The following is a 27,688-nucleotide window of genomic DNA, read 5'->3' as shown; positions in this document are numbered from 1 at the left end:
TGCGCGCGGAGGCTGAGTGTGGGCGGAGCTTCACTGCAGATTTAAGTTGTATCCGACTATACCTATACTCACACGCAAGGCCTCTCGGCTTGCTGGCAGGGACTGGTGCACTTGAGCTTACTGCCGACTGGCGGTTTTCCAGGAGCCAATCGCGTCGCGCCCCACAAGAGTGGTCCTGCCTTCGACCGGAAACACGCGTCCGCTGACTCGGGATGACGTCATCGAAGCCCTCGGCAAAATGCCTTCCGCCCAGGTTCGCTTCCAGGTGCGTGTCCCCTCCAGCATTGCCGCGCGATACTCTGGAGTTGAGAAAACCGCCTATTGTTTCCGAATATTATCCTTTGTTAGAGCTAGCGCTAAAAAAGAACGCTTTTTTTCTGAGTTCAAGAGAAAATCAACCGACCTTTGCGAGCGTATACACTAACGCGTATTACAACCACGTGTGTATAATAAGCGGTGAGAAAAGTATGGCTGCGTTTACTGGCCTGCTGGAAACCGCGCCCACAAGGCTCATCGCAACAGGGGTGTCCACCAGATTTCGGTCCCATCGATTTCTTTAGGGCGCATTGGAATCCCAGTATACCGGCGTTTTACAGCGATAACTGTTAAAGTACGTTTGCTCCACCTGGGTGACTGGTCAAAGCAGTGGCGTCACGCATGGCGTCATTGTAAGCCGCTATACTGAGTGGTCTACAATCAGTGAAGTCACGAAAAACGGTACAGTGATGTCACGCGCAATCAGCCTGAGAGAGCATGACGTCATCACCACAAGCGGCTGTCGTTGTATCTCGCGTTACATTGGGGTAACCATCCTGTGAGATTTCCCATTTTGTAGCGAGAGCTACACTACGCCAGTTCTTCGAGCCTTCAGCGTGACACCCATTGAACTCCGCGGCGGTGCCGTGGCCTTGAGCCGGTTGGTCACGTGGTGCGGAGCAGCTGCTGCTGCCGTCGGCGCGGCGTGCTGGCGAAGCCGAGCTGCAACAGCTGTGCGCATGCGCCGTGTCGAGAGGGGGGGGGGGTGAGAGTGGAGAGGAGGAGAGGCTCGGTGGAGCTCTCGCGTCACTCCAGGTTTAACCAGAGCTATTTCTCCATCAAAATGCGAGCGTTCCTTTTGGATGGAAGTTAAGAACGCGTTATCGGCAGCAGTACACTGCAGTCACCTTGGGAAAGTTTGGAAGACGTCAGGCCACTATTTGCCTTCGATCATAGCGTGAAAAGGCGGGGTCATGGGAGATGGCGAGCGCGCACACACACGCGCGCACACAGTGCACTGCTGAACACTTCCCGCACGCTTATTTGCCAAGGCGCATTGGTATACACCGTGGCAATCGTCCATCTGACATTCTCACATCACAGACGAAGCAAAATTAGAGGAGGGCTGCTCGCCTTCATTTAGTGAATCTCTCACCAGCAAGCATAAGGATGGGCTCGTGTGCGAGATTACCGAGGCCTACAAAGCAGCCAGCGCACCCTCTGCGTCGAAGAGAGCAAAAGAGCCAAAGTATCTTAAGTGTGCTTGTTGACAGTAGATTTTTCTTTGACATCGCACAGTACACGGGCCTCTGGGCGAAATTCTAGAGGCCCGTGTACTGTGCGATGGCAGTGCACGTTATAGAACCCCAGGTGGTCGAAATTTCCGGAGCCCTCCACTACGGCGTCCCTCACAGCCTGAGTCGCTTTGGGACGTTAAACCACATAAAACCAAACCAAACATAATAATAATAATAATGTCTATTTTTCATCACAAGGATGAGGGAGGCAGAGAGAAAAAGCTAGGGGTGTAGCTTGACGAGCTCTCGCCTCCCCAAAAATAGATATAAGTTGTACAGGGAAAATATGCAGACAACATAACAGCATACCGGCAAAACTTAAAAAAAGAAAGAAAAAAAAAGAAAAAAAAAAGAAAAACGTGGCAGTAATACTAACGAAATAAAGGAAGCATGAACAGAACCTATTTTCTGACACAACTGTAACACTTTGTAACGCGTAAAAAATCAAACGTAAAGGCAAAATTACACAAAAATTACAAATTGCAAAATTGTAATAACATAAATTTAAACACAATTACAGGAATTACAATTTAGAAGTTACAAAATAACAACCACAAAAATTATACAAAATTACAGAAATTACAATTCAAAGTTACACCCGGTTACATATACTTGAAACAAAGTTTTGCAACTCTTTTTTTTTCGAGTGCTCAACAGTCATGTTGTGACTATGGCAGAGGTTGAGATAGTGCGGTAGACTATACCTAAGCATCTGTTTGCCATACCCTGTTCTGTATGCATAAATGTGCCATATTTCGTTGTTTCTTGTTTTGTACGATGCGTGTTTTTTGCATAATGAAGCCAGTGTGGCAATGAAAGGAGTATTGTTTTTATTTTCGGTTTTGTATTTAAAGAGTAAGTAGTATGCATATAAATCATTAATTGGCATTATGTCCCCTTTCTCGAAAAGTGGTTTGGATGGGTGGTCATATGCTACATTATATACTATTCTAAGAATTCTTTTTTGTTGGGTAAGTAATTTTCGGAGGTTTGTGAAAGATGTATTTCCCCATACCAAGTGACAGTAATTAAGATGCGAGCAGAACAATGACTTATACAAAAGCATTTTCACATTTACAGGGAGAATGTCTTTGTGAGCGTAAATTGTTCCTATGACACGGGATAGTTTAGATGCTATGTAATTTATGTGCTCGTCCCAAGTCATTTTCTCATTGAAAAATACACCTAGTATTTTGAAAGAGCTAACAACATCTATTTTAAAATTATCAAGAAATATACCATCATTATTTTGGATGTTCTTGTTCTTGGGGCGGAAAATAATAGCTTTAGTTTTTGAGGTATTAATCTTGAGGGCATTAAATCTTGTCCACTTGTCAAGTTGAGTAAGCGTTGTGTTTGCTTTTGCAATCATAGATGAGGCGCATGACCCGGAAAAAAGCAAGGTGGTGTCGTCTGCATATATTACAATTTTTGTTTCTTTGTCTATTTGTGTTATGCCATTCACATATATATTAAAAAGGAATGGGCCCAAGATGCTGCCTTGGGGCACACCAGATAAGATAGCTTTGACATCTGATCGGTGACCGTTTAATTCTACATACTGCTGTCGATGTTTTAGATAACTGCTCAAAAGTAACAAGGATTGTCCACGGAAACCATATACCTGAAGCTTTTTAAGCAGTAACATGTGGTTAAGATGATCAAAGGCCTTCGAAAAATCTACATATATTCCTAAAGCTAAGCATTTGTCATCGAAAGAGTTTAAAATGAATTCTTTTTGTTCTAACAAAGCGAGTTCTGTTGACAGATTTTTCCGAAATCCAAATTGTGAAGGTGTCATTATATTATGCTTATTACAGAAGTTATTCATCCGGGACAAAATTATTTTTTCAAACCCTTTGGAGAAAACAGGCAATATTGACAATGGCCTATAGTTTGCAAAGTCATTTTTATCTCCCTTTTTGTATACAACTGTTACCTTCGCAGTCTGCATCTTCTGTGGAAACACGCCATTGACTAGACAAAGGTTAAATATATGTGTGATATAGGGTGCAATTATGTCGAGGACATGTTTCACAGGTTTAATCTTAATACCGTCAGCATCGCTACTTCCGCTGTTATTTAATGCCAGAAATACTGACACTACCTCAGCCTCTGTAACAGGACTTAAGAAACAGGTGTGATCCACGGTGCACTTTATGTAATTCAAAGCCATTTCATCATATTCATTCCATCTTTGTACCTTTGTCTTGGACCTGCCATGCATGGGTACATCCGACGAGTGCCTCGGCATAAACGCGCATCTGGCGGGTCCTTACAAACAAAGGTGCTGTAAGCGCAATAGTGTGTGCGTTGTTTCCTTCGGTGCTGTCTTTTCGCAGTGTTCTACAGCGGGATCTGTACTGTGGCAGCTGGCAACAGGAGCTGCGATTCGAGGTCTCCGCAGCTTATGCTAAGCTAGGGGCCACGCGATGGTCGACAGAAGCTTCTTGCTGACACAAATCAGTCGGCTGTTTTTCGAGGCTATCCAGTAATTCGTCTTTACTGATACAGTTGAGCCAAGTTATAATGGCCGCACATAGAGCTAACAGCCGCCGCGGTGGCTCAGTGGCTATGGTGCTCGGCTGCTGACCCGAAAGACGCGGGTCGCGGCGGTTGAATTTCTTTGGAGGAGAAATTCTAGAGGCCCGTGTACTGTGCGATGTCAGTGCACGTTAAAGAACCCCAGGTGGTCGAAATTTCCGGAGTCCTCCACTACGGCGTCTCTCATGGCCTTAGCCGCTTTGGGACGTTAAACCTCATAAACCAACCAACATAGAGCTAACACTCGCTCAGTAAAGAAAAAAAAGAAAAACGATGTTGCCGTCGCAGTTTACCGAATATCAGTTAGAACGAACGTCCGAGGACGCTCGCCAGGTGGTCAACATTTCCGGAGCCCTTCACTACGGTTCCCCTCACAGCCTGAGTCGCGTTGGGACGGTAAACTCCCCACCATAAACCGTTTTCTCTAATAACATGTTATTTGCCTGATTCCGTCAGAAATAATTGAAAATTCGCGTCGACTGCTGCTACAAAAAGCCGAACAAGCAGTGTACACAGCATTAATTCTGGCGGGACATCTAATCTAAAATAAGTTACCCCGAAAGAAGTTCGCCACTGCTTCTACTTTAGACAGGGCGTTTGCCCAGATGAAACGAGATCGATCAGAACCACTACTGCGTATGCTGCTTGATTTGACTCTTTTTGGCCGCAGAGGATGCAGATTTTTATTACGACTGAAGCAAGCAAGTACTGTACCGTAACATGTAATTAAAAGAAAGGGACACTGATTGCCTCGTCCTCCGTTGAATTTCTGCTCGAACAAGCAAACTGCGTGGCCGAGAGAAGCATTTTACACGTTGCATTTAGTGATGCAACAAGTATTATTGTGAAAAAATTCAGAGGCTGCACCATCGTGGGCAAAAGAAACAGACCCCCCCCCCTCCCCCAACCTCCAAGTTCCGACCCTTGCCTCTCTGCGTGGGTCCGCCACCTGACAAAAATTTGCTAGCGTTTTAGCTCCGGTTTGAACCTAGTGTGTACGCGATAGCTTCGCACACGTGGTTACACGTAGTAAAGCTCTTTATTCAGCGGAGGGTGTTTCCTTGTTCACGGCTACGAAGACACTGCGGTGATCCGTGATGAACTTCGTCTTGGTTTCAGCTTAGCGTATCCGTAGGTTAGACTGCACAGTTTCTCGCTGCAAGATCGCCTATACATGAGCCCCACTGCGTCGTACACCTAGGTTGAGCTGCGGCTAATTCAAAGTCGAACCTTTGGTTTACACCTTGTATTGTCGCTGTCGTCTCTCCTTTTCGGGGCTTCTTCACGGCCCGATGACCTTGGCTTTACATGGCGTAGTGAAGCTATCGCTTCAAAACACTTCTGGTGTCGAGACTGGCGCAGTGGGCCTGTTTCGACACTGGAAGTGCTGGTGGCGCCCCTACGCACAGTGGCGCAGGTCGGAACTTGGAGGCAGGGTCTGTTACTTTTGCCCCCTATGGAACTTGTCTTCAAACGCGGGGCACCACGAATCTTGATATAGCGGCCCATAAAAATATTGGCAGTGGTTTAACTCTTCTAAACCTATTAGAGCAAAAGCTTTATTATACTTGGCTACGCTTGGTTAGACGCTTGAAACGCTTCGCAGGCGTTTCAGGCTCACTGTCAGCCACGCTGTCATTCATGGCAAAACTGCATGCGAGAGCGGCGTCACCTCCTTAAGCGAACGCCGCGTCACGTACATATTCACATGACCACATTCGGCGAAGCGGCGGTCGGCGCACCGCGGTCGGAGGTGCTGGTGGTGGTGGTTGTCACTTTGGGATACTCTGGGGAGGGGATGCTGGACGCGGGTTATGTTGCCCAATTCGCGGGATCACTCTTGGCGTCCAGGGGGAAGGGAATTGGGAGATGGTTGGGGATGGGGGGGGGGGGGGGGATTGCTGTCGCTGTCGTCGCTGAGCTTGCTGCAATCCAGGGCTCCTCGGGGCAGCTGGCTGTCCGGAGTCACCAGGCAGCAGGCCCACCGCATCACCGCACCATCACCGCACCTGGTGCCGATTCCGCATCAGCAGGATCGGCACCAGGGGAGGGGGAGATGAACGTCAGCGCGCTCGAAGTGGCCGCGTCGGGGGCTTGCTGGAGGCAAGTAGCATGGCCTCCGACCAACCGCAAGGCTAGCCAGAGGCGCAGCAGGGACTGCAGGGCAGCCGGGGCTGTCCGCAGGCGGCCGCCACGTTGGTTGGTCCACGCGGCAGAAGGTGGAGACCGCAGGAAATTGCTACAGAGTAGCAGCGTGGTGGGGGTCGCAGAATACCGCCGTTTCCGTCGGCGCGCAGGGGGCTGCGAACACAGCAGTGGCGTTAGGCAGCTCGCGCCACGAGGTCCGGAGGGCTGTAGCAGACAGCTGGAGGCTGCACCAGGGAAGCTGCATTATGAAGTCGCAGGAAACCGCCATGAAAATCGTCGCAAAGGAACCCCGCGCACACTAGTGCGCGTGGGGTGGGTGTAGGGTGGCAGAAAGGCCGCTCTCGCATCCGGGATCAGCACAGCAGGCATTGAGGTGGTGGTCGGGCCGCTGTCATCGGTGTCCGCTGTGCCGGCTGCTGGGGGTTTGCAGAAAAAATGAGCCGACGCCGCTGCAGCTGGCGACGACGGCCCGGAAAAGCTGTCCCGGTGGGCGTAGACTACACGGCCGCCGAAGCGGCTGACGGGTAGAGATCTAGGCTTACTTGAAGTAGGAACGGCCGGTGGGGAAGCCCTAGTAGGGGCGGAAGGGCACCGGACGGCGCTAGACGCGTGCGCGGGGGTCCTCGAGCTCGTCCAAAGGGCTGGCAGGAGGAACGGCCGGGCGCGGCAAGGGCTTGAGCGCGACGGCAACGTCAGGAGGCGCGAGTACTTCGCGGGAGGAGAAGCTGGAGACATCCGCTCTCCTCGGAGGTCCAGACGGAGCGGCTGCAGCTGCGGCGAGTCACGTAGTCTTACGTCACAGCCACATCTCCGGCGCTCCTCCAGCTGAAGGTGAAACTGCAACACCCGATGAACTTGGCGCAACATAGCGTAGTGTAGCACTCGCTGCGAAAAGAGATCTTGTCGCACCTGGACACGACTGCGGGAAGGGATGACGTAATCTTATTCTGCGCTGGAGCGCGCTCGTCAGTTGCGCCAGTTATCGTCTGCGCTGCTGATCACCGATTCCATGTGAACCAGATGAAGCACTAAAGTTGAAGCACTAAAGATGAAGCACTAAAGAAATTCGAGAATCTACTTCATAAATGTGCGTGCTTGCATGGCTCCCAGCCAATAGGAGATGTGCTTCACGGACATCAAGCTTCGCTGGAAAAACCCTTTATCTGCGTCCGTGCTAAGCTCACCAAGTGCCTCTGCGCTATATTTGGCCCCAAAATTTACTCCAGTTTTTCTAAAGCTTGGATAGTTTGGAGCTCTTTCTATACATGAAAACTGGCCGCCACCGCTTTACCCACGCGCAACGTGATCTTCAGCGATAGCCTGTCACCGATTAGCGCTCAGCAATTACCCATATGTGTCAGCAGCGCGAACACAACGCAGGAAGAAGGAGGAGAAGATAGTACAGAGCGCTGACTACAGTGCTCATGACAGAGCGCTCTTTACCTTCTTCTCCTTCTTCTTCCTGTTTTGCGTTCGCGCTGCTGACACATGTGGATCGCAACCAACTAGCCCGGCAGATGGTGTTATTCAAGTACATTTCTTGTCAGCAAGGACGCCGCCCATAAAAAAACCTAAACTCCGTAGAGGAAGAGATGACATGTTCGCGGGTACAGATTTGCAGAGTGGCTTATATATGCCCCGCGATTAGGAACGGCCTTTCATCGCCTGATACGCTAGGCCTAAACGCACTGTGGCGATCGCCCCGTTCATCGCAATGCACGAAACCGTGGCAAGGAGCTCCAGAACAGGACCACGCCGATGGCGACTCGCGGATCCCGCGTAGACAGAGCATCAAGAAAGTCCGCCTTGAAGGTGTCACCTATATTATTATCAGTCCGCTTACTGCGAACATCCGGACATAACGAACAGACGACTAGAAGTACTTTGTTTTGGGCTAGTTGGTTCGTAACCATGTTTGAAACAGAAAGGCTTAAATGGGACGAGGACAAAAAAGGAACATGAAGCAGCAGTACAAGCAAACATGGAACAGATGACGCCTGAGAGCCATGCTCGTTACACGCGGGCGTGGCGGTATTAAGTTTCCAGAACGAAAATATACTGCTTACTACGCCATGTGACTGTGAGTCCTTATGGCAGTGAGTCCTTTTTCAAATCGTGGTTATCTTTTCCTGGGGGTACCCGGTATACAATGCTTCTAAAAGGAACTCGCTCACTGAAAGCCTACATTCTCGGAAATGTGGCTCTTCGAGGCCACTTGAGCCAAAGGGTTGCCTTGCGTGCTTTACGCCGCGCACCGTCTGGACGCACGGCCAGTCGCATTCTTCCGCGCCCAGGGCGCAGACCTGTCGGGTGCCGACCTTTCGCGGCTGGACTTAAACCACGTGAACTTCAAGTGGGCCACCCTGCGGCAGTGCAACCTGGCCTCGGCCATCCTCAGCCACTGCTGCTTCGAGGGCGCCGACCTCAGCGAGGCAAACCTCGAGGTGCGTGAGCGACCAGCACTTGAAGCTGGGTGTACGCAGATGGCAGAACGAGATGCTGCTATACTCAGATACAACTCGAGAACGAAGCGGCAAATCTGTGCGTACCTGGACACTAACCACGGACTAACCTCGACGTCACGTAAATCGGTCGACGCTATTCGCGGGAGGGTCTCCTCCGAGGGGCATTTGCCACTTTGTCCTTGAGTTGTATACGAGTATAGCCAACTGGAACTCACTTGACCTCCCACAAGCCTACATCACCTGGGCACTAACCACGGACTAACCTCGACGTCATGTAAATCGGTCGACGCTATTGGCGGGAGGGTATCCTCCGAGGGGCATTTGCCACTTTGTCCTTGAGTTGTATACGAGTATAGCCAACTGGAACTCACTTGACCTCCCACAAGCCTACATCACCTGGACACTAACCACGGACTAACCTCGACGTCATGTAAATCGGTCGACGCTATTGGCGGGAGGGTCTTCTCCGAGGGGCATTTGCCAATTTGTCCTTGAGTTGTATACGAGTATAGCCAACTGGAACTCACTTGACCTCCCACAAGCCTACATCACCTGGGCACTAACCACGGACTAACCTCGACGTCATGTAAATCGGTCGACGCTATTGGCGGGAGGGTCTCCTCCGAGGGGCATTTGCCACTTTGTCCTTGAGTTGTATACGAGTATAGCCAACTGGAACTCACTTGACCTCCCACAAGCCTACATCACCTGGGCACTAACCACGGACTAACCTCGACGTCATGTAAATCGGTCGACGCTATTGGCGGGAGGGTCTCCTCCGAGGGGCATTTGCCACTTTGTCCTTGAGTTGTATACGAGTATATCCAACTGGAACTCACTTGACCTCCCACAAGCCTACATCACCTGGACACTAACCACGGACTAACCTAGACGTCATGTAAATCGGTCGACGCTATTGGCGGGAGGGTCTCCTCCGAGGGGCATCTGCCACTTTGTCCCTGAGTTGTATACGAGTATAGCCAACTGGAACTCACTTGACCTCCCACAAGCCTACATCACCTGGGAACTAACCACGGACTAACCTCGACGTCATGTAAATCGGTCGACGCTATTGGCGGGAGGGTCTCCTCCGAGGGGCATTTGCCACTTTGTCCTTGAGTTGTATATGAGTATAGCCAACTGGAACTCACTTGACCTCCCACAAGCCTACATCACCTGGACACTAACCACGGATTAACCACGACGTCATGTTAATCGGTCGACGTTTTTTTTCGGGATGGTCTCTTCTGAGGGGCGTTTGCCACTTTGTCCTTCAGTTGTATACGAGTATAGCCAACTGGAACTCACTTGACCTCCCACAAGCCTACATCACCTGGACACTAACCACGGACTAACCTAGACGTCATGTAAATCGGTCGACGCTATTGGCGGGAGGGTCTCCTCCGAGGGGCATCTGCCACTTCGTCCTTGAGTTGTATACGAGTATAGCCAACTGGAACTCACTTGACCTCCCACAAGCCTACATCACCTGGGAACTAACCACGGACTAACCTCGACGTCATGTAAATCGGTAGACGCTATTGGCGGGAGGGTCTCCTCCGAGGGGCATTTGCCACTTTGTCCTTGAGTTGTATACGAGTATAGCCAACTGGAACACACTTGACCTCCCACAAGCCTACATCACCTGGACACTAACCACGGACTAACCACGACGTCATGTAAATCGGTCGACGTTTTTTTTTCGGGATGGTCTATTCTGAGGGGCGTTTGCCACTTTGTCCTTCAGTTGTATACGAGTATATCCAACTGGAACTCACTTGACCTCCAACAAGCTTACATCACCTGGACACTAACCACGGATTAACCACGACGTCATGTTAATCGGTCGACGCTATTGGCGGGGGGGTCTCCTCTGAGGGGCATTTGCCACTTTGCCTTTCAGTTGTATACGAGTATATCCAACTGGTATACCACTTGACCTCCCACAAGCGTACATCACCTGGACACTAACCACGGATTAACCACGACGTCATGTTAATCGGTCGACGCTATTGGCGGTGGGGTCTCCTCTGAGGGGCATTTGCCACTTTGTCCTTGAGTTGTATACGAGTATAGCCAACTGGAACTAACTTGACCTCCCACAAGCTTACATCACCTGGACATTAACCACGGACTAACCACGACGTCATGTTAATCGGTCGACGCTATTGGCGGGGGTTCTCCTCTGAGGGGCATTTTCCACTTTGTCTTAGAGTTGTATACGAGTATATCCAACTGGAACTCACTTGACTTCCCACAAGCCTACATCACCTGGACATTAACCACGGACTAACCACGACGTCATGTTAATCGGTCGACGCTATTGGCGGGGGTTCTCCTCTGAGGGGCATTTTCCACGTTGTCCTTGAGTTGTATACGAGTATAGCCAACTGGAACTCACTTGACCTCCCACAAGCTTACATCACCTGGACACTAACCACGGATTAACCACGACGTCATGTTAATCGGTCGACGCTATTGGCGGTGGGGTCTCCTCTGAGGGGCATTTGCCACTTTGTCCTTGAGTTGTATACGAGCATATCCAACTGGAACTCACTTGACCTCCCACAAGCCTACATCACCTGGACATTAACCACGGACTAACCACGACGTCATGTTAATCGGTCGACGCTATTGGCGGGGGTTCTCCTCTGAGGGGCATTTTCCACTTTGTCTTAGAGTTGTATACGAGTATATCCAACTGGAACTCACTTGACCTCCCACAAGCTTACATCACCTGGACACTAACCACGGATTAACCACGACGTCATGTTAATCGGTCGACGCTATTGGCGGGGGGGTCTCCTCTGAGGCGCATTTGCCACTTTGTCCTTGAGTTGTATACGAGTATAGGCAACTGTAACTCACTTGACCTCCCACAAGCTTACATCACCTGGACACTAACCACGGATTAATCACGACGTCATGTTAATCGGTCGACGCTATTGGCGGGAGGGTCTCCTCTGAGGCGCATTTGCCACTTTGTCCTTGAGTTGTATACGAGTGTAGCCAACTGGAACTCACTTGACCTCCCACAAGCTTACATCACCTGGACACTAACCACGGGTAAACCACGACGTCATGTTAATCGGTCGACGCTATTGGCGGTGGGGTCTCCTCTGAGGGGCATTTGCCACTTTGTCCTTGAGTTGTATACGAGCATATACAACTGGAACTCACTTGACCTCCCACAAGCCTACATCACCTGGACATTAACCACGGACTAACCACGACGTCATGTTAATCGGTCGACGCTATTGGCGGGGGTTCTCCTCTGAGGGGCATTTTCCACTTTTGATTAGAGTTGTATACGAGTATATCCAACTGGAACTCACTTGACCTCCCACAAGCTTACATCACCTGGACAATAACCACGGATTAACCATGACGTCATGTTAAAGGGTCGACGCTATTGGCGGGGGGGTCTCCTCTGAGGGGCATTTGCCACTTTGTCCTTGAGTTGTATACGAGTATAGGCAACTGTAACTCACTTGACCTCCCACAAGCTTACATCACCTGGACACTAACCACGGATTAACCACGACGTCATGTTAATCGGTCGACGCTATTGGCGGGGGGGTCTCCTCTAAGGCGCATTTGCCACTTTGTCCTTGAGTTGTATACGAGTATAGCCAACTGGAACTCACTTGACCTCCCAGAAGCCTACATCACCTGGACACTAACCACGGACTAACCTCGACGTCATGTAAATCGGTCGACGCTATTGGCGGGAGGGTCTTCTCCGAGGGGCATTTGCCACTTTGTCCTTGAGTTGTATACGAGTATAGCCAACTGGAACTCACTTGACCTCCCACAAGCCTACATCACCTGGACACTAACCACGGACTAACCTCGACGTCATGTAAATCGGTCGACGCTATTGGCGGGAGGGTCTCCTCCGAGGGGCATTTGCCACTTTGTCCTTGAGTTGTATACGAGTATAGCCAACTGGAACTCACTTGACCTCCCACAAGCCTACATCACCTGGGAACTAACCACGGACTAACCTCGACGTCATGTAAATCGGTCGACGCTATTTGCGGGAGGGTCTCCTCCGAGGGGCATTTGCCACTTTGTCCTTGAGTTGTATACGAGTATAGCCAACTGGAACTCACTTGACCTCCCACAAGCCTACATCACCTGGACACTAACCACGGACTAACCTAGACGTCATGTAAATCGGTCGACGCTATTGGCGGGAGGGTCTCCTCCGAGGGGCATCTGCCACTTTGTCCTTGAGTTGTATACGAGTCTAGCCAACTGGAACTCACTTGACCTCCCACAAGCCTACATCACCTGGGAACTAGCCACGGACTAACCTCGACGTCATGTAAATCGGTCGACGCTATTGGCGGGAGGGTCTCCTCCGAGGGGCATTTGCCACTTTGTCCTTGAGTTGTATACGAGTATAGCCAACTGGAACTCACTTGACCTCCCACAAGCCTACATCACCTGGACACTAACCACGGATTAACCACGACGTCATGTTAATCGGTCGACGTTTTTTTTCGGGATGGTCTCTTCTGAGGGGCGTTTGCCACTTTGTCCTTCAGTTGTATACGAGTATAGCCAACTGGAACTCACTTGACCTCCCACAAGCCTACATCACCTGGACACTAACCACGGACTAACCTAGACGTCATGTAAATCGGTCGACGCTATTGGCGGGAGGGTCTCCTCCGAGGGGCATCTGCCACTTCGTCCTTGAGTTGTATACGAGTATAGCCAACTGGAACTCACTTGACCTCCCACAAGCCTACATCTCCTGGGAACTAACCACGGACTAACCTCGACGTCATGTAAATCGGTCGACGCTATTGGCGGGAGGGTCTCCTCCGAGGGGCATTTGCCACTTTGTCCTTGAGTTGTATACGAGTATAGCCGACTGGAACTCACTTGACCTCCCACAAGCCTACATCACCTGGACACTAACCACGGACTAACCACGACGTCATGTAAATCGGTCGACGTTTTCTTTCGGGATGGTCTCTTCTGAGGGGCGTTTGCCACTTTGTCCTTCAGTTGTATACGAGTATATCCAACTGGAACTCACTTGACCTCCCACAAGCTTACATCACCTGGACACTAACCACGGATTAACCACGACGTCATGTTAATCGGTCGACGCTATTGGCGGGAGGGTCTCCTCTGAGGCGCATTTGCCACTTTGTCCTTGAGTTGTATACGAGTGTAGCCAACTGGAACTCACTTGACCTCCCACAAGCTTACATCACCTGGACACTAACCACGGGTTAACCACGACGTCATGTTAATCGGTCGACGCTATTGGCGGTGGGGTCTCCTCTGAGGGGCATTTGCCACTTTGTACTTGAGTTGTATACGAGCATATCCAACTGGAACTCACTTGACCTCCCACAAGCCTACATCACCTGGACATTAACCACGGACTAACCACGACGTCATGTTAATCGGTCGACGCTATTGGCGGGAGGGTCTCCTCCGAGGGGCATTTGCCACTTTGTCCTTGAGTTGTATACGAGTATAGCCAACTGGAACTCACTTAACCTCCCACAAGCTTACATCACCTGGACACTAACCACGGATTAACCATGACGTCATGTTAAAGGGTCGACGCTATTGGCGGGGGGGTCTCCTCTGAGGGGCATTTGCCACTTTGTCCTTGAGTTGTATACGAGTATAGGCAACTGTAACTCACTTGACCTCCCACAAGCTTACATCACCTGGACACTATCCACGGATTAACCACGACGTCATGTTAATCGGTCGACGCTATTGGCGGGGGGGTCTCCTCTAAGGCGCATTTGCCACTTTGTCCTTGAGTTGTATACGAGTGTAGCCAACTGGAACTCACTTGACCTCCCACAAGCCTACATCACCTGGACACTAACCACCGACTAACCACGACGTCATGTTAATCGGTCGACGCTATTGGCGGGGGGTCTCCTCTGAGGGGCATTTGCCACTTTGTCCTTGAGTTGTATACGAGTATAGCCAACTGGAACTCACTTGACCTCCCACAAGCTTACATCACCTGGACACTAACCACGGACTAACCACGACGTCATGTTGTTCGGTCGACTCTACTGGCGGAGGGGGTCTCCTCTGAGGGGCTTTTGCCACTTTGTCCTTGAGTTGTATACGAGTATATCCAACTGGAACTCACTTGACCTCCCACAAGCTTACATCACCTGGACACTAACCACGGATTAACCACGACGTCATGTTAATCGGTCGACGCTATTGGCGGGGGGGGGTCTCCTCTGAGGGGCATTTGCCACTTTGTCCTTGAGTTGTATACGAGTATAGGCAACTGTAACTCACTTGACCTCCCACAAGCTTACATCACCTGGACACTAACCAGGGGTTAACCACGACGTCATGTTAATCGGTCGACGCTATTGGCGGGGGGGGGGTCTCCTCTGAGGCGCATTTGCCACTTTGTCCTTGAGTTGTATACGAGTGTAGCCAACTGGAACTCACTTGACCTCCCACAAGCTTACATCACCTGGACACTAACCACAGATTAAGCACGACGTCATGTTAATCGGTCGACGCTATTGGCGGTGGGGTCTCCTCTGAGGGGCATTTGCCACTTTGTCCTTGAGTTGTATACGAGCATATCCAACTGGAACTCACTTGACCTCCCCCAAGCCTATATCACCTGGACATTAACCACGGACTAACCACGACGTCATGTTAATCGGTCGACGCTATTGGCGGTGGGGTCTCCTCTGAGGGACATTTGCCACTTTGTCCTTGAGTTGTATACGAGTATAGCCAACTGGAACTCACTTGACCTCCCACAAGCCTACATCACCTGGACACTAACCACGGACTAACCTAGACGTCATGTAAATCGGTCGACGCTATTGGCGGGAGGGTCTCCTCCGAGGGGCATCTGCCACTTTGTCCTTGAGTTGTATACGAGTATAGCCAACTGGAACTCACTTGACCTCCCACAAGCCTACATCACCTGGGAACTAACCACGGACTAACCTCGACGTCATGTAAATCGGTCGACGCTATTGGCGGGAGGGTCTCCTCCGAGGGGCATTTGCCACTTTGTCCTTGAGTTGTATACGAGTATAGCCAACTGGAACTCACTTGACCTCCCACAAGCCTACATCACCTGGACACTAACCACGGATTAACCACGACGTCATGTTAATCGGTCGACGTTTTTTTTCGGGACGGTCTCTTCTGGGGGGCGTTTGCCACTTTGTCCTTCAGTTGTATACGAGTATATCCAACTGGAACTCACTTGACCTCCAACAAGCTTACATCACCTGGACACTAACCACGGATTAACCACGACGTCATGTTAATCGGTCGACGCTATTGGCGGGGGGGTCTCCTCTGAGGGGCATTTGCCACTTTGCCTTTCAGTTGTATACGAGTATATCCAACTGGTATACCACTTGACCTCCCACAAGCATACATCACCTGGACACTAACCACGGATTAACCACGACGTCATGTTAATCGGTCGACGCTATTGGCGGTGGGGTCTCCTCTGAGGGGCATTTGCCACTTTGTCCTTGAGTTGTATACGAGTATAGCCAACTGGAACTCACTTGACCTCCCACAAGCTTACATCACCTGGACATTAACCACGGACTAACCACGACGTCATGTTAATCGGTCGACGCTATTGGCGGGGGTTCTCCTCTGAGGGGCATTTTCCACTTTGTCTTAGAGTTGTATACGAGTGTAGCCAACTGGAACTCACTTGACCTCCCACAAGCCTACATCACCTGGATACTAACCACGGGTTAACCACGACGTCATGTTAATCGGTCGATGCTATTGGCGGGGGTTCTCCTCTGAGGGGCATTTTCCACATTGTCCTTGAGTTGTATACGAGTATAGCCAACTGGAACTCACTTGACCTCCCACAAGCTTACATCACCTGGACACTAACCACGGATTAACCACGACGTCATGTTAATCGGTCGACGCTATTGGCGGTGGGGTCTCCTGAGGGGCATTTGCCACGTTGTCCTTGAGTTGTATACGAGCATATCCAACTGGAACTCACTTGACCTCCCACAAGCCTACATCACCTGGACATTAACCACGGACTAACCGCGACGTCATGTTAATCGGTCGACGCTACTGGCGGGGGTTCTCCTCTGAGGGGCATTTTCCACTTTGTCTTAGAGTTGTATACGAGTATATCCAACTGGAACTCACTTGACCTCCCACAAGCTTACATCACCTGGACACTAACCACGGATTAACCACGACGTCATGTTAATCGGTCGACGCTATTGGCGGGAGGGTCTCCTCTGAGGCGCATTTGCCACTTTGTCCTTGAGTTGTATACGAGTGTAGCCAACTGGAACTCACTTGACCTCCCACAAGCTTACATCACCTGGACACTAACCACGGGTTAACCACGACGTCATGTTAATCGGTCGACGCTATTGGCGGTGGGGTCTCCTCTGAGGGGCATTTGCCACTTTGTCCTTGAGTTGTATACGAGCATATCCAACTGGAACTCACTTGACCTCCCACAAGCCTACATCACCTGGACATTAACCACGGACTAACCACGACGTCATGTTAATCGGTCAACGCTATTGGCGGGAGGGTCTCCTCCGAGGGGCATTTGCCACTTTGTCCTTGAGTTGTATACGAGTATAGCCAACTGGAACTCACTTAACCTCCCACAAGCTTACATCACCTGGACACTAACCACGGATTAACCATGACGTCATGTTAAAGGGTCGACGCTATTGGCGGGGGGGTCTCCTCTGAGGGGCATTTGCCACTTTGTCCTTGAGTTGTATACGAGTATAGGCAACTGTAACTCACTTGAACTCCCACAAGCTTACATCACCTGGACACTAACCACGGATTAACCACGACGTCATGTTAATCGGTCGACGCTATTGGCGGGGGGGTCTCCTCTAAGGCGCATTTGCCACTTTGTCCTTGAGTTGTATACGAGTGTAGCCAACTGGAACTCACTTGACCTCCCACAAGCCTACATCACCTGGACACTAACCACCGACTAACCCCGACGTCATGTTAATCGGTCGACGCTATTGACGGCGGGTCTCCTCTGAGGGGCATTTGCCACTTTGTCCTTGAGTTGTATACGAGTATAGCCAACTGGAACTCACTTGACCTCCCACAAGCTTACATCACCTGGACACTAACCACGGACTAACCACGACGTCATGTTGTTCGGTCGACTCTACTGGCGGGGGGGGTCTCCTCTGTGGGGCATTTGCCACTTTGTCCTTGAGTTGTATACGAGTATATCCAACTGGAAGTCACTTGATCTCCCACAAGCTTACATCACCTGGACACTAACCACGGATTAACCACGACGTCATGTTAATCGGTCGACGCTATTGGCGGGGGGTCTCCTCTGAGGGGCATTTGCCACTTTGTCCTTGAGTTGTATACGAGTATAGCCAACTGGAACTCACTTGACCTCCCACAAGCTTACATCACCTGGACACTAACCACGGACTAACCACGACGTCATGTTGTTCGGTCGACTCTACTGGCGGGGGGGGGTCTCCTCTGAGGGGCTTTTGCCACTTTGTCCTTGAGTTGTATACGAGTATATCCAACTGGAACTCACTTGACCTCCCACAAGCTTACATCACCTGGACACTAACCAGGGGTTAACCACGACGTCATGTTAATCGGTCGACGCTATTGGCGGGGGGGGAAGTCTCCTCTGAGGCGCATTTGCCACTTTGTCCTTGAGTTGTATACGAGTGTAGCCAACTGGAACTCACTTGACCTCCCACAAGCTTACATCACCTGGACACTAACCACAGATTAACCACGACGTCATGTTAATCGGTCGACGCTATTGGCGGTGGGGTCTCCTCTGAGGGGCATTTGCCACTTTGTCCTTGAGTTGTATACGAGCATATCCAACTGGAACTCACTTGGCCTCCCCCGAGCCTATATCACCTGGACATTAACCACGGACTAACCACGACGTCATGTTAATCGGTTGACGCTATTGGCGGTGGGGTCTCCTCTGAGGGACATTTGCCACTTTGTCCTTGAGTTGTATACGAGTATAGCCAACTGGAACTCACTTGACCTCCCACAAGCCTACATCACCTGGACACTAACCACGGACTAACCTAGACGTCATGTAAATCGGTCGACGCTATTGGCGGGAGGGTCTCCTCCGAGGGGCATCTGCCAGTTTGTCCTTGAGTTGTATACGAGTATAGCCAACTGGAACTCACTTGACCTCCCACAAGCCTACATCACCTGGGAACTAACCACGGACTAACCTCGACGTCATGTAAATCGGTCGACGCTATTGGCGGGAGGGTCTCCTCCGAGGGGCATTTGCCACTTTGTCCTTGAGTTGTATACGAGTATAGCCATCTGGAACTCACTTGACCTCCCACAAGCCTACATCACCTGGACACTAACCACGGATTAACCACGACGTCATGTTAATCGGTCGACGTTTTTTTTTCGGGATGGTCTCTTCTGAGGGGCGTTTGCCACTTTGTCCTTCAGTTGTATACGAGTATAGCCAACTGGAACTCACTTGACCTCCCACAAGCCTACATCACCTGGACACTAACCACGGACTAACCTAGACGTCATGTAAATCGGTCGACGCTATTGGCGGGAGGGTCTCCTCCGAGGGGCATTTGCCACTTTGTCCTTGAGTTGTATACGAGTATAGCCAACTGGAACTCACTTGACCTCCCACAAGCCTACATCACCTGGGAACTAACCACGGACTAACCTCGACGTCATGTAAATCGGTCGACGCTATTGGCGGGAGGGTCTCCTCCGAGGGGCATTTGCCACTTTGTCCTTGAGTTGTATACGAGTATAGCCAACTGGAACTCACTTGACCTCCCACAAGCCTACATCACCTGGACACTAACCACGGACTAACCACGACGTCATGTTAATCGGTCGACGCTATTGGCGGGGGTTCTCCTCTGAGGGGCATTTTCCACGTTGTCCTTGAGTTGTATACGAGTATAGCCAACTGGAACTCACTTGACCTCCCACAAGCTTACATCACCTGGACACTAACCACGGATTAACCACGACATCATGTTTATCGGTCGACGCTATTGGCGGTGGGGTCTCCTCTGAGGGGCATTTGCCACTTTGTCCTTGAGTTGTATACGAGCATATCCAACTGGAACTCACTTGGCCTCCCCCAAGCCTATATCACCTGGACATTAACCACGGACTAACCACGACGTCATGTTAATCGGTAGACGCTATTGGCGGTGGGGTCTCCTCTGAGGGACATTTGCCACTTTGTCCTTGAGTTGTATACGAGTATAGCCAACTGGAACTCACTTGACCTCCCACAAGCCTACATCACCTGGACACTAACCACGGACTAACCTAGACGTCATGTAAATCGGTCGACGCTATTGGCGGGAGGGTCTCCTCCGAGGGGCATCTGCCACTTTGTCCTTGAGTTGTATACGAGTATAGCCAACTGGAACTCACTTGACCTCCCACAAGCCTACATCACCTGGGAACTAACCACGGACTAACCTCGACGTCATGTAAATCGGTCGACGCTATTGGCGGGAGGGTCTCCTCCGAGGGGCATTTGCCACTTTGTCCTTGAGTTGTATACGAGTATAGCCAACTGGAACTCACTTGACCTCCCACAAGCCTACATCACCTGGACACTAACCACGGATTAACCACGACGTCATGTTAATCGGTCGACGTTTTTTTTCGGGATGGTCTCTTCTGAGGGGCGTTTGCCACTTTGTCCTTCAGTTGTATACGAGTATAGCCAACTGGAACTCACTTGACCTCCCACAAGCCTACATCACCTGGACACTAACCACGGACTAACCTAGACGTCATGTAAATCGGTCGACGCTATTGGCGGGAGGGTGTCCTCCGAGGGGCATTTGCCACTTTGTCCTTGAGTTGTATACGAGTATAGCCAACTGGAACTCACTTGACCTCCCACAAGCCTACATCACCTGGGAACTAACCACGGACTAACCTCGACGTCATGTAAATCGGTCGACGCTATTGGCGGGAGGGTCTCCTCCGAGGGGCATTTGCCACTTTGTCCTTGAGTTGTATACGAGTATAGCCAACTGGAACTCACTTGACCTCCCACAAGCCTACATCACCTGGACACTAACCACGGACTAACCACGGCGTCATGTTAATCGGTCGACGCTATTGGCGGGGGTTCTCCTCTGAGGGGCATTTTCCACGTTGTCCTTGAGTTGTATACGAGTATAGCCAACTGGAACTCACTTGACCTCCCACAAGCTTACATCACCTGGACACTAACCACGGATTAACCACGACGTCATGTTAATCGGTCGACGCTATTGGCGGTGGGGTCTCCTCTGAGGGGCATTTGCCACTTTGTCCTTGAGTTGTATACGAGCATATCCAACTGGAACTCACTTGACCTCCCACAAGCCTACATCACTTGGACATTAACCACGGACTAACCACGACGTCATGTTAATCGGTCGACGCTACTGGCGGGGGTTCTCCTCTGAGGGGCATTTTCCACTTTGTCTTAGAGTTGTATACGAGTATATCCAACTGGAACTCACTTGACCTCCCACAAGCTTACATCACCTGGACACTAACCACGGATTAACCACGACGTCATGTTAATCGGTCGACGCTATTGGCGGGGGGGTCTCCTCTGAGGCGCATTTGCCACTTTGTCCTTGAGTTGTATACGAGTATAGGCAACTGTAACTCACTTGACCTCCCACAAGCTTACATCACCTGGACACTAACCACGGATTAACCACGACGTCATGTTAATCGGTCGACGCTATTGGCGGGAGGGTCTCCTCTGAGGCGCATTTGCCACTTTGTCCTTGAGTTGTATACGAGTGTAGCCAACTGGAACTCACTTGACCTCCCACAAGCTTACATCACCTGGATACTAACCACGGGTTAACCACGACGTCATGTTAATCGGTCGACGCTATTGGCGGTGGGGTCTCCTCTGAGGGGCATTTGCCACTTTGTCCTTGAGTTGTATACGAGCATATCCAACTGGAACTCACTTGACCTCCCACAAGCCTACATCACCTGGACATTAACCACGGACTAACCACGACGTCATGTTAATCGGTCGACGCTATTGGCGGGAGGGTCTCCTCCGAGGGGCATTTGCCACTTTGTCCTTGAGTTGTATACGAGTATAGCCAACTGGAACTCACTTAACCTCCCACAAGCTTACATCACCTGGACACAAACCACGGATTAACCATGACGTCATGTTAAAGGGTCGACGCTATTGGCGGGGGGGTCTCCTCTGAGGGGCATTTGCCACTTTGTCCTTGAGTTGTATACGAGTATAGGCAACTGTAACTCACTTGACCTCCCACAAGCTTACATCACCTGGACACTAACCACGGATTAACCACGACGTCATGTTAATCGGTCGACGCTATTGGCGGGGGGGTCTCCTCTAAGGCGCATTTGCCACTTTGTCCTTGAGTTGTATACGAGTGTAGCCAACTGGAACTCACTTGACCTCCCACAAGCCTACATCACCTGGACACTAACCACCGACTAACCACGACGTCATGTTAATCGGTCGACGCTATTGGCGGGGGGTCTCCTCTGAGGGGCATTTGCCACTTTGTCCTTGAGTTGTATACGAGTATAGCCAACTGGAACTCACTTGACCTCCCACAAGCTTACATCACCTGGACACTAACCACGGACTAACCACGACGTCATGTTGTTCGGTCGACTCTACTGGCGGGGGGGTCTCCTCTGAGGGGCATTTGCCACTTTGTCCTTGAGTTGTATATGGGTATATCCAACTGGAAGTCACTTGACCTCCCACAAGCTTACATCACCTGGACACTAACCACGGATTAACCACGACGCCATGTTAATCGGTCGACGCTATTGGCGGGGGGTCTCCTCTGAGGGGCATTTGCCACTTTGTCCTTGAGTTGTATACGAGTATAGCCAACTGGAACTCGCTTGACCTCCCACAAGCTTACATCACCTGGACACTAACCACGGACTAACCACGACGTCATGTTGTTCGGTCGACTCTACTGGCGGGGGGGGTCTCCTCTGAGGGGCTTTTGCCACTTTGTCCTTGAGTTGTATACGAGTATATCCAACTGGAACTCACTTGACCTCCCACAAGCTTACATCACCTGGACACTAACCACGGATTAACCACGACGTCATGTTAATCGGTCGACGCTATTGGCGGGGGGGGTCTCCTCTGAGGGGCATTTGCCACTTTGTCCTTGAGTTGTATACGAGTATAGGCAACTGTAACTCACTTGACCTCCCACAAGCTTACATCACCTGGACACTAACCAGGGGTTAACCACGACGTCATGTTAATCGGTCGACGCTATTGGCGGGGGGGGGTCTCCTCTGAGGTGCATTTGCCACTTTGTCCTTGAGTTGTATACGAGTGTAGCCAACTGGAACTCACTTGACCTCCCACAAGCTTACATCACCTGGACACTAACCACAGATTAACCACGACGTCATGTTAATCGGTCGACGCTATTGGCGGTGGGGTCTCCTCTGAGGGGCATTTGCCACTTTGTCCTTGAGTTGTATACGAGCATATCCAACTGGAACTCACTTGACCTCCCCCAAGCCTATATCACCTGGACATTAACCACGGACTAACCACGACGTCATGTTAATCGGTCGACGCTATTGGCGGTGGGGTCTTCTCTGAGGGACATTTGCCACTTTGTCCTTGAGTTGTATACGAGTATAGCCAACTGGAACTCACTTGACCTCCCACAAGCCTACATCACCTGGACACTAACCACGGACTGACCTAGACGTCATGTAAATCGGTCGACGCTATTGGCGGGAGGGTCTCCTCCGAGGGGCATCTGCCACTTTGTCCTTGAGTTGTATACGAGTATAGCCAACTGGAACTCACTTGACCTCCCACAAGCCTACATCACCTGGGAACTAACCACGGACTAACCTCGACGTCATGTAAATCGGTCGACGCTATTGGCGGGAGGGTCTCCTCCGAGGGGCATTTGCCACTTTGTCCTTGAGTTGTATACGAGTATAGCCAACTGGAACTCACTTGACCTCCCACAAGCCTACATCACCTGGACACTAACCACGGATTAACCACGACGTCATGTTAATCGGTCGAAGTTTTTTTTCGGGATGGTCTCTTCTGAGGGGCGTTTGCCACTTTGTCCTTCAGTTGTATATGAGTATAGCCAACTGGAACTCACTTGACCTCCCACAAGCCTACATCACCTGGACACTAACCACGGACTAACCTAGACGTCATGTAAATCGGTCGACGCTATTGGCGGGAGGGTCTCCTCCGAGGGGCATCTGCCACTTCGTCCTTGAGTTGTATAAGAGTATAGCCAACTGGAACTCACTTGACCTCCCACAAGCCTACATCACCTGGGAACTAACCACGGACTAACCTCGACGTCATGTAAATCGGTCGACGCTATTGGCGGGAGGGTCTCCTCCGAGGGGCATTTGCCACTTTGTCCTTGAGTTGTATACGAGTATAGCCAACTGGAACTCACTTGACCTCCCACAAGCCTACATCACCTGGACACTAACCACGGACTAACCACGACGTCATGTAAATCGGTCGACGTTTTTTTTCGGGATGGTCTCTTCTGAGGGGCGTTTGCCACTTTGTCCTTCAGTTGTATACGAGTATATCCAACTGGAACTCACTTGACCTCCCACAAGCTTACATCACCTGGACACTAACCACGGATTAACCACGACGTCATGTTAATCGGTTGACGCTATTGGCGGGGTGTCTCCTCTGAGGGGCATTTGCCACTTTGTCCTTGAGTTGTATACGAGTATATCCAACTGGTATACCACTTGACCTCCCACAAGCGTACATCACCTGGACACTAACCACGGATTAACCACGACGTGATGTTAATCGGTCGACGCTATTGGCGGTGGGGTCTCCTCTGAGGGGCATTTGCCACTTTGTCCTTGAGTTGTATACGAGTATAGCCAACTGGAACTCACTTGACCTCCCACAAGCTTACATCACCTGGACATTAACCACGGACTAACCACGACGTCATGTTAATCGGTCGACGCTATTGGCGGGGGTTCTCCTCTGAGGGGCATTTTCCACTTTGTCTTAGAGTTGTATACGAGTGTAGCCAACTGGAACTCACTTGACCTCCCACAAGCCTACATCACCTGGACACTAACCACGGGTTAACCACGACGTCATGTTAATCGGTCGGCGCTATTGGCGGGGGTTCTCCTCTGAGGGGCATTTTCCACGTTGTCCTTGAGTTGTATACGAGTATAGCCAACTGGAACTCACTTGACCTCCCACAAGCTTACATCACCTGGACACTAACCACGGATTAACCACGACGTCATGTTAATCGGTCGACGCTATTGGCGGGGGGGTCTCCTCTGAGGGGCATTTGCCACTTTGTCCTTGAGTTGTATACGAGCATATCCAACTGGAACTCACTTGACCTCCCACAAGCCTACATCACCTGGACATTAACCACGGACTAACCACGACGTCATGTTAATCTGTCGACGCTACTGGCGGGGGTTCTCCTCTGAGGGGCATTTTCCACTTTGTCTTAGAGTTCTATACGAGTATATCCAACTGGAACTCACTTGACCTCCCACAAGCTTACATCACCTGGACACTAACCACGGATTAACCACGACGTCATGTTAATCGGTCGACGCTATTGGCGGGGGGGTCTCCTCTGAGGCGCATTTGCCACTTTGTCCTTGAGTTGTATACGAGTATAGCCAACTGGAACTCACTTGACCTCCCACAAGCTTACATCACCTGGACACTAACCACGGATTAACCACGACGTCATGTTAATCGGTCGACGCTATTGGCGGGAGGGTCTCCTCTGAGGCGCATTTGCCACTTTGTCCTTGAGTTGTATACGAATGTAGCCAACTGGAACTCACTTGACCTCCCACAAGCCTACATCACCTGGACACTAACCACCGACTAACCACGACGTCATGTTAATCGGTCGACGCTATTGGCGGGGGGTCTCCTCTGAGGGGCATTTGCCACTTTGTCCTTGAGTTGTATACGAGTATAGCCAACTGGAACTCACTTGGCCTCCCACAAGCTTACATCACCTGGACACTAACCACGGACTAACCACGACGTCATGTTGTTCGGTCGACTCTACTGGCGGGGGGGGGTCTCCTCTGAGGGGCATTTGCCACTTTGTCCTTGAGTTGTATACGAGTATATCCAACTGGAACTCACTTGACCTCCCACAAGCTTACATCACCTGGACACTAACCACGGACTAACCACGACGTCATGTTGTTCGGTCGACTCTACTGGCGGGGGGGTCTCCTCTGAGGGGCTTTTGCCACTTTGTCCTTGAGTTGTATACGAGTATATCCAACTGGAACTCACTTGACCTCCCACAAGCTTACATCACCTGGACACTAACCACGGATTAACCACGACGTCATGTTAATCGGTCGACGCTATTGGCGGGGGGGGGGTCTCCTCTGAGGGGCATTTGCCACTTTGTCCTTGAGTTGTATACGAGTATAGGCAACTGTAACTCACTTGACCTCCCACAAGCTTACATCACCTGGACACTAACCACGGGTTAACCACGACGTCATGTTAATCGGTCGACGCTATTGGCGGGGGGGGGTCTCCTCTGAGGCGCATTTGCCACTTTGTCCTTGAGTTGTATACGAGTGTAGCCAACTGGAACTCACTTGACCTCCCACAAGCTTACATCACCTGGACACTAACCACAGATTAACCACGACGTCATGTTAATCGGTCGACACTATTGGCGGTGGGGTCTCCTCTGAGGGGCATTTGCCACTTTGTCCTTGAGTTGTATACGAGCATACCCAACTGGAACTCACTTGACCTCCCCCAAGCCTATATCACCTGGACATTAACCACGGACTAACCACGACGTCATGTTAATCGGTCGACGCTATTGGCGGTGGGGTCTCCTCTGAGGGACATTTGCCACTTTGTCCTTGAGTTGTATACGAGTGTAGCCAACTGGAACTCACTTGACCTCCCACAAGCCTACATCACCTGGACACTAACCACCGACTAACCACGACGTCATGTTAATCGGTCGACGCTATTGGCGGGGGGTCTCCTCTGAGGGGCATTTGCCACTTTGTCCTTGAGTTGTATACGAGTATAGCCAACTGGAACTCACTTGACCTCCCACAAGCTTACATCACCTGGACACTAACCACGGACTAACCATGACGTCATGTTGTTCGGTCGACTCTACTGGCGGGGGGGGGTCTCCTCTGAGGGGCATTTGCCACTTTGTCCTTGAGTTGTATACGAGTATATCCAACTGGAACTCACTTGACCTCCCACAAGCTTACATCACCTGGACACTAACCACGGATTAACCACGACGTCATGTTAATCAGTCGACGCTATTGGCGGGGGGTCTCCTCTGAGGGGCATTTGCCACTTTGTCCTTGAGTTGTATACGAGTATAGCCAACTGGAACTCACTTGACCTCCCACAAGCTTACATCACCTGGACACTAACCACGGACTAACCACGACGTCATGTTGTTCGGTCGACTCTACTGGCGGGGGGGGTCTCCTCTGAGGGGCTTTTGCCACTTTGTCCTTGAGTTGTATACGAGTATATCCAACTGGAACTCACTTGACCTCCCACAAGCTTACATCACCTGGACACTAACCACGGATTAACCACGACGTCATGTTAATCGGTCGACGCTATTGGCGGGGGGGGGGTCTCCTCTGAGGGGCATTTGCCACTTTGTCCTTGAGTTGTATACGAGTATAGGCAACTGTAACTCACTTGACCTCCCACAAGCTTACATCACCTGGACACTAACCACGGGTTAACCACGACGTCATGTTAATCGGTAGACGCTATTGGCGGGGGGGGTCTCCTCTGAGGCGCATTTGCCACTTTGTCCTTGAGTTGTATACGAGTGTAGCCAACTGGAACTCACTTGACCTCCCACAAGCTTACAT

At 50.8% G+C, this 27,688-nt stretch overlaps 1 protein-coding gene across 1 annotated transcript in view; it reads left to right on the top strand.

Annotated features, from left to right (window-relative positions):
* Nucleotides 1–27,688, top strand: part of LOC149344523 (BTB/POZ domain-containing protein KCTD9-like) — a 201,445-nt gene that overhangs the window by 151,700 nt on the left and 22,057 nt on the right. The window contains exon 7 of the mRNA XM_089546301.1: nucleotides 143–265. Within this exon, the coding sequence (XP_089402427.1) occupies nucleotides 143–265 (123 nt within the window). The remainder of the gene's footprint in view (nucleotides 1–142; nucleotides 266–27,688) is intronic.

Source organism: Amblyomma mixtum, chromosome 5 (genome assembly GCF_055824585.1).
Source record: "Amblyomma mixtum isolate Tamu chromosome 5, ASM5582458v1, whole genome shotgun sequence".
Classification (NCBI taxonomy): Eukaryota; Metazoa; Arthropoda; class Arachnida; order Ixodida; family Ixodidae; genus Amblyomma; species Amblyomma mixtum.
The sequence above is the reverse complement of the archived record's forward strand: the minus strand, read 5'-3'. Positions and strand labels throughout refer to the sequence as shown.